General features: G+C 37.3%; 1 protein-coding gene across 1 annotated transcript; it reads right to left on the bottom strand.

Moving 5' to 3' along the window:
* Positions 1–5,248: 5,248 nt before the first annotated feature.
* Positions 5,249–7,359, bottom strand: LOC145419405 (C-X-C motif chemokine 10-like). The gene is made up of 4 exons (XM_080287448.1): positions 7,227–7,359; positions 6,568–6,685; positions 5,941–6,021; positions 5,249–5,718 (listed from the first exon to the last, which is right to left on the bottom strand). The coding sequence occupies exons 1-4, from the start codon at positions 7,288–7,290 to the stop codon at positions 5,664–5,666; spliced, it is 318 nt and encodes a 105-aa protein (XP_080143574.1). The 5' UTR covers positions 7,291–7,359; the 3' UTR covers positions 5,249–5,663.
* Positions 7,360–8,462: the final 1,103 nt, after the last annotated feature.

Genomic DNA, 8,462 nt, shown 5'->3' with positions numbered 1-8,462 from the left:
TATTTTTCTAAGCCTTGCAGGCGGATTTGCTCAGACACTGCCTTTTTCCTGACATCCACAAACAGTCCGCTTCACAGTTTTGAGCTTTTCATGCTGTGATTTTTTTTTTAAACCCCTGATCTGCCTGGCCAAAGAATCCCCCGCAGCAAGTGACATGTCCTCCGTCAGTAATAAGACCTTTATTTATCGGTGCCAGAGAGAAAACGTATATCGTTTAATGTTTAATGACCAAGAGGCTGAATGTATTTACTAAAAATGCTCGCTATGAATTTGGTTCTCGGAGCCGATTAATGCCAGATCCCTGTGGACTCTAAACTTTGTGTATTTGTGTCAGATGATTAGAAGGAATAGCTCTTTATTCTGTAAGTCGTAACTCAGGGCTATGCTATGCATCCAGCAGCACCTTTCACACTAAAGACTCTCAGAGTCATGTCGTACGAGCAAAACCAAACAGGAAGCTACTGTTCTGAAAAAGCACAGGTAATGTATGTGTTTGCATACGGATATGCTGTTGTTCATCGTGTCGTTATAGAAGTCCCAGGTCTTTGTGCATTTTTGATAAAATACTGATGCACTTTTACTCCCAACCTGGGAAAATCACATTTGTCCTAGTTTTAGATGAAACAAATAAAGCATATTTGGTCAGTTTTAATTGAATAAGAATTTAGTTTGCTTTAAGGCCTTTAGAGAGGCTGACGCGATGAATGATAAGGGATCGGACTGGGTGTCAGTACTACATGTTTTCAGTGCCAGTACAAAGAAAATGAGAAATTATTTTTTAAGATGGAGAGGGAGGAACATAAATGTTTTGGAGTTTTTCCTCAAAGAAATCTCACGATTAAACCAGCAGCTGCAAATCCACACACTAAAATCTGCATCCTGTTTATTATGGGAACTTTGCTCTAGTCTCTGCCCTTTTTAACTCGTTGTGTGATTTCTGTCAGCTGTTAAAGTCTTAAAACAGAATATCACTCTTTCAATGTCAATACACTGCTCACAATTCAGCTATGCAAACTGAGACAAGTGGACATGGCTTGTATTAAAGTGGATGTTATGTGTTTCCAGCTCAATCTACCAGAGTAGCTTTGTATGATTACTGTTCAGAATAATCCTTATTTATCTTACACTGGGCCTTAATGCAGCCTCTTAGTTCCTCTTCTGTTTGAAACGACCAGTTTTAGCTCCTCTCTCATTCAGACCTGGGTTCTCAAAGTACGGCATGTGGACCAGTGGGGGGTCGTATTAACAAGGAAAATTAAAGTACATGTAAAGTGTTCATAAAGCAGCACAGAGGAGAGTTTTAACCCTTCTGTTGTATCTGTCATAACAGACACTGTTGGTGCCAAGAAATATCACCTCATTAAATACCATTAAATTTAAAAACCAGGACAAAAATAATAAACCTAACTATCTAAATGTGTCTGTGCAGCCCCATACTCTTCCTGGTTTAAGACCACCCACTCTTTAAGTCAGCTTTCTTCTGATTGGCCGCCCCTCTGAAACTGCAGCTAGGTGGGGACTCTGTGTCTCAGATGACCAAATTAAGGATATCCATCTTTTGGCCTCATACAGACCTAAGAGTAGAAAAAAACGAATCTTAGTGTCACCACTCAGCTGTTTAGCTCCCTTCCACCTTCTCTTCAAGTCAAATTTCTTCTGATTAGTTGCCCCTCAAAACCTGCAGGTGCCAGTATGACCTTATTTGGCACTTCCTCTCTATTTGGCCTCATAAAGAAACGAGAGTTATAAAAACTGTCTGAAGCAGAGCATCAGAGCAGTCTGAAGCACGGGATTTAAGCTCACGTAGCTCATGTACATATGCTGACTTCATTATTTGAAACCTTGGACATACTTACTATGTACATTGTGTCCTATTATCTTATTTTTTCCCTCATTTCTACACTGGAACAGGAAAAGTTTAAAAGATTGGGAACCACTGGTCTGAACACAGAAAAGTTAAGCTTAGTTAAATCAGAAACCATCTGATTTCAAAGAATGAATTCAAAACATCTGATATTAAAAACCAGCTTTTTCTACACATTTTAACTGGTGCAGCAGGATGGTTGACACTCAGTCCTGTCTGTGCAGGCAGATGTGCCTCTTAGTGATAAACATATCTGGCACATTTCGCACTGTAGTGTGTAGTAAACCTGGATTAGTTGAACCAGTCAAAGCTTTTCCTGTGTTTGAAAGCCATAATTCTGGGATACGTGGCGTCGGCACAGCAAGGCGTGTGACCGTGTAGCTGCAGCTTTAAATCGCAGGTTCTTCACTTTTACTGGCCTTCTGTTGCACATGATTTAACGCTAAGGAGTTCACCTCTGGGTTCGGTGGATTCGATCCCGGTGAGCATTTAGAGGCCTATACTTCACTCCTGAACTAACCTCACAGGGTTTTTATTTCCTGGTTTTTGTACCACAGCTGTACATAAATGAATCTGTCTTTGATGACGGCATGTCTTTCACATCTGTGAGGGGAATGTACTATTCTCCTGATAAAGGGGCGTAAAATTTTCTCACAATTCAAACGTGTACTTGGTGTTGTAATTTTCTTCTAAAGATCTCGTGTGAATACCACCTCCACATTTGTCTCTGATGCTCTTGTAGAGACCGGACGTGTCTCTGTTTCCAGCTCTTGTTTTTGAACTACGGGCATTTTCTGTCTCCAACATGCAGTCTTTCAATTAGTACTTTGTACTACTCAGTATTACCAACATTTTTTTTTTTTTTTTTTTTTTTTTTGAGAAAAACCATAAATATTCTAGGTTTAAAAGCAGCTCGTCTATATGGGTTTTATTTCTCCAGTGTCATCTCAAAGCCTCACTTGCTGCTTTTGTTTTCCTGTCATTTCTGCTTTCACACACATTAAACACCAGTTACGTTCGCATTTATTCCACAATACCAAACTGTCATCACCTGAAAGCAGTTCACTTGTTAATTTTGTCTCTGTAGATGCACCTCATACACTTTTTCTACAAACAATGTGCCTAGTTTGTACAGTTTCTCCAACAGCAACACTGCCCATGAGACCAAGACCCTCAGAGATTAACCCAGCACCATCGCCCAGCCAACACCCTTCGATCCATCCTTCCATCCTTCCAAGCCAACTTTTCATGTGGTGAGATTGTGGGAGGAATTCAGGACTTTCTTTCCCTTCAGTTTCTGTTACGTTATGTAAAACGGTCACTCTCACTTGTTTGTGGTTTCCTTGCTAGGACAAAGATCATCACAAGCATCACGTAGAAATCCTGATGTTTGATGTCTGGCTGTAGTTGATTTTTAATTTTTGTTCCACTGTTAATTCAAACTGACTCGGCTACTGCCCATTAGTCTTTGGTGGTGAATACGATGCCTGGTGATAGTAACTGGGGGAAAGACGCAGACGTTTTAATTTCATTGTCATGTTTGTACTCTGAATTTTATGGCTGTAGGCCAGCTCGCTGCAGAATCTCTACACAGAATTTAAGAAATACAACTAATGAAAAATGGCATTATGGACGAGTATGTTCATTATATTGATTAAAGGGGACCTATTATGCTTAGTCCTAATCCAGTCCACTCTGGAGCATCTTCAGGTGGATTGCAGTTCAAGGTAATCTTTATTTACATCATGTTTAGCCTTGATGCAGCAACTCAGGTATTTTAGCTCCCTTTAAGCCCGTTTTCTACTGATTGGGTGCCCCTCATCAGCTGCAAGTGGGCGGGGCTTCTGTGCCTGAGATGACCATATTAGGTATATTCACTTTCTCTGCCATCATATAGACCCAAGAATAGGAAAACAGGATGTTTGCATCAGTCTGAAGCCTGAACTTGTATTGTACACACTCTGACCTCATTATTACAGACTTTGGCCATGTTGAGCATGAACATTGGATCAGTACAGAGATGGCAGACAGACAGGAAAAAGCAGAATCGGTCTCCTTTAATTCACTGTGGAAAATTAATTAAGAAAGAATTAATTAAGAAAGTCAGAAGCTCAACAGATTTTCAAAGCTGAAGAGCAACTTTCATTTTTCAAATCCGAATTTTAGAAAATTAAAATAAATGACAAAAGCCAGAAATGCAATTCTGTTATTTCTGCAAAATGAATTAAAGTATTTTTAAAGTTTCTGCCTTTCATTGTTGTTTTAGTAATGTGAGGTAAGAGAATAAAAACTGGGCGTGCGTCTTCAGGCCACCAGCTGTCACCAACAGCTGTCTAGCTCTCGAGAGAGTTTTTAAAGTTAATGTTAATGAAGTTAATGAAGGTGGTATGCAGTTCTTCACCACACTGGTTTCCAGTCCAACAAGCGTCCACCGCAGGCAGGAGGAAGCACCCAGTCAGCTTCCCCTGATTGGAAAACGTTCAGCTGTGGTGAACAGCTCTTACCAAAACCAAAGTTTGCCCCATTTTTGGCATTTAAATGTTAAAAAAAAAAAGAGGAAAAGAATAATGTGGGTGACGACGTCATTTCTGTTTAGTTCCTCTGACAAAAAAAGAGAGAAATGCAGATCTCTCCTTTGTAGAATTCCTGTTGGCTTCTAAAATTTAAATTTCAAATCAAGGAAATGCACAAATTTGATTCTGGTAGAAAACTTCACAAGACACAGGATTCCAAGACACGTAAAAAGTGATTTAATCTGAGAAAATTTAGAGATTACATGTTCATCTAACATACACAAATATCCTGTGAAAGTGCTCTCAAACGGGAACTCATTTTCTCGCAATGTTAATTTATATAGATTTATGTAAATCCTGTTTACGTTAGAGCGAAATCTTTAGGGTTTATCACAGCTTATCACATTTGTCATGGGTCCCCAACTGTTAAAAAAGTGAGATAATTAATCATTGGACTACAATTAAAAACGACATAAGGATTTATTGGAGAAAACTAAGGGAACAAAAACATGTTGAATGTGATTTTTTTTTTTGTCTATTTAAATAATTTTCTGAGATAATCCGTAATTCCATATAAATAAATAATGAATCCAATGTGTCAACAAAAATGAAATAAGTATTTTAAACCTGCTTCATCCAGTGTTCAGACTGTGGGAAATGAAATGGCCTCTGAAGCTACGCGATTCCCAAAAACAGTCGTATAGAAAAACCTGAAGCTGTGATATTTACATGAATAAAGTGAGGACTTCTGCAAAGGCTCCATCTGTATTTTATATGTGAGCATCACCTGTCAGTTACAAACAAATCTTCAGAGACACTCCCCCAACAACTCACACCTTCTGTAGGCAATAAAATGTCATTTTTTGAAAACTCTTCTTGTCTGTGCTTTATTTTTGTTTTTTAAAAAAGTCAAAATTCAGGGATACAACACATATTGACGTCATAGCAGTGGGTATTACAAAAATCTTTTTTTAATTAAAAAGTACAAATACACACGTTTAATGCAACAGTAACAGATACAAACTTAAAAAAGTGAAAGGTGTGCAACAATCTTCTTCAGTACCTTCTTCAAATATTAAGGTGGCACAGTTTAAAGGTATTTTTATCAATTCTATCAGAATTTCAAGCATAAAACAATCACATATAGATTATGTGATTTTCTAAGAATTATACCTTTGTCATCAAAGGATAACACTAGAGAAAATGAAACTGTATTCGGGCTGAATACAACAGGCTTGCTACAGGTAATTCAGATTGATGAAGGGAGGAATCGATCTGCCGTGTGATCAGAAGCTAGGTGTTGAAGCAGTGCGTGGCCCAGTGGTTGAGACGGTGTTCTTCCTGTAATTCAAAATAAAAACGATTGAGTTAATAATCAGAATAACTCAAAATAAGCAAATTAGTTTTGGCTCTAAAAATGCCCCCCTTTTGACCGGTAAATACAGAAACTAAGTTAATAGGATTTTGTATAGAAAGTTAGCTAAACGTTAAAAATGCCGGTTCTATGAAATGTTCGCATGTATTCTAAAAGTGATAAGTGTATGACTGATAAAAGATTCTCACTTTTGCAGAGTTTTGAGAAGGCCTGGAAACCACTTGGCCTCTGGATTGACACAGATCTTAGCACCAGACCTCACAGTGATCCTGTTGAAAAAGCAGAAGATTCAAAACATTACTTAAAAATGGAGAAATTATCACGCCGCACAAACTTGATTGAAACTGAAGCAGAAACAAAACTAAGACATGAAGTAAAAGTTTCATTTTTGCTCTTAGTTTACAGTTCTGTGTGTCAGCAGGTAACTTCAAACGTGCATCATCATCATCATCATCATCAGTGCCAGTTATAATACAATAATGTCAAAGTGTAAAAGGGCTTTATTGACATTTACATGGTTCACAGAACAGTGAAAAAGTTTAAAATTACAGTATAAAAGCTTAAAATGAAAAACTCTTAAAGATATGAAGATAAAATACTCAAGTAATAAAGTATATTTCTCAACAATAAAGTACATATAGTACACTTGAGTATTTCAAATGTGTGCATTTTTGTAAGTTTCCACAACATTTCTATAGAAAGCTTTATTTTATTGTGCTCTGCAATCTTTAAAGACACTTTCAATATAAACTGTGATGCATTACAGTAGAGAGTAAAAAGCACCGTTAAGAAACGTGACCTTTGCAAATACTCACATGATTTCAGTTCGGGGGCAGTGTCCTGAAACAGGAGTCACCTCAATCTTCTTGACCATCTTAGCAGAAACAGGTCTCATGGTCGTCTTTCTACAGCGGCAGGTATTTATGGTAAAACCTGAAAAGAAGCATTTCTATTATTTTAGGAGGAAAGAGTTTGTGCAAACAGTAAGAAACAGTAAGAAGCCCCAAAGAAGCCAGTAGATGGACTTCGGGTAATAACCTTCAAACACTCAAAACAATATTTACTTTCAATTACAGGAAAAAGTTTTAATAGTTCTACTAATATTTTAATATTTCTACATTTCTACTATTCTTTGTTTTTTATCACTGATGTAAAAATATAAATGCCTGCAGTATCTCAATATAAGCCGCTCACCAGGCGCCTGTGGCACTTTTATTTAACTGTGTCATTTGCTGAGTGCTGTAGACTGTAGTATATATTTACTCTTTATCATGCTGCTGTAACATAAAAATTTCCCTTGTGGGATCAATAATTTATCGATCTGTCTGTCTAATGTATTTTTAAACAGAATAACTAAAGTAAGACGATAAATATGAATAAAATAATGACCTCAAAATCAAAGGGTATATTTTGCCCTCCTGTGAGATACCAAACTGTACAAATATTCTGAATTAAAGCAGTAATGTTTTCTTACCATGCAGAGACGCAATGCAACAGCAGAAAGTCAGAGCGACCAGCAGGAGCAGTGGCTTGTTCATCTTCGTGATGGTTGTTTTGATCTTTGAGGACCAGTGAGGATGCAAGAAAGAAAGTCTGAGTGAACGAAGTCGAGTGTGGGTTTATAAAGCTGAAAAAGAGGAAGTAAGTTTGGAAACTCTGTGACATTTTCTGTAGTTTTCTGCTCACTGTGCTAAATTTATCAAACACCCCCATTTCGTCACTGCTCAAAATAAAATGTCATAAAAACAGAATTATAAAATAAAATAATAAATATAATTGCATATTATTATATAATAAAAACATGTTGAATTGCATATTATATAATTATAAATGTTATATATGATTACCAATCATGTAAATACTGAGTACATTTAATAGGGGATTTCTTTGATTACTGGATGCTAGCTCCAAATCTAAGGCTGTAAAGATGCTCAGATACACTCAGACACTTCAACAGTTGCACCTTGCTAGTATAAATACATAAATAAAGTAAAATATTTCATTTGGCAGAGCAGCACTTCCGTAATTAAGGGCTGTTAACCTTTTCCGTTTCTGCTTTATTGACTGGGGGAATTTTGTCTCAGCCCCTTAAATTAGACTGCTTCTCATACATGAAAAGATAGATGGACAACCCAGAATTACACCGATAAAACTTATTTACGCGCATCTGCTGGAATCAGACTGGGAACTCCTGATCAATCACAAAATGCTTTTGTGGGTCATAAGAGGACCCTAAAGATTCATTTTTTAAGTCTCCCCAGCATGCCGCACTGTGGTTTAGTGTAGAGCTGCTGTAATCAATCCTAAATAATGTTTTGCTTTAGGTTTATTGGGTTTTTTTACACTTACAATTAAATTTAAATATGATTTTCAAGTGAAAATATCAAGAAAAAAGGAGGGAAAGGAATAAAGGGATCCAAAGCCATTGTTTTATTTTTGGGCTGTGGTTTTGGCCTATGCACATACTTTCCCCCTTCATAAAGTAACAGCTGTGATGACTAATAACACTTCAACATTAAGTAATGCTGAAAGATGACATCGGTCATGACTGAAACTTTCACCACTATATGAGCTACTTGGATAATATCTGCCTCTCTTGAGGGACTTTGAAAGTGGCCTCTGTCTCTGTGCTGGGGATCAGCGTGTCTGAGGGATCTCCTTCCTCCTCTTTTCCTTCCAAGGATTAAAGTTATTTCTTGTTTTACGATAT

The sequence above is a fragment of the Astatotilapia calliptera genome, chromosome 12 (assembly GCF_964374335.1).
Source record: "Astatotilapia calliptera chromosome 12, fAstCal68.1, whole genome shotgun sequence".
In the NCBI taxonomy this organism is placed as follows: Eukaryota; Metazoa; Chordata; class Actinopteri; order Cichliformes; family Cichlidae; genus Astatotilapia; species Astatotilapia calliptera.
Note: the sequence above shows the minus strand (reverse complement) of the source record. Positions and strands in the feature narration are given on the sequence as shown.

Excerpts from the sequence above, each read along its gene's own strand:
- LOC145419405 (XM_080287448.1), bottom strand. The coding sequence starts at position 7,290 with ATGAACAAGCCACTGCTCCTGCTGGTCGCTCTGACTTTCTGCTGTTGC. Across the intron at positions 6,022-6,567 it reads TGCCCCCGAACTGAAATCAT|GATCACTGTGAGGTCTGGTG; the intron begins GTGAGTATTTGC and ends CTTTTTCAACAG. Across the intron at positions 5,719-5,940 it reads CTTCTCAAAACTCTGCAAAA|GAAGAACACCGTCTCAACCA; the intron begins GTGAGAATCTTT and ends TTTGAATTACAG.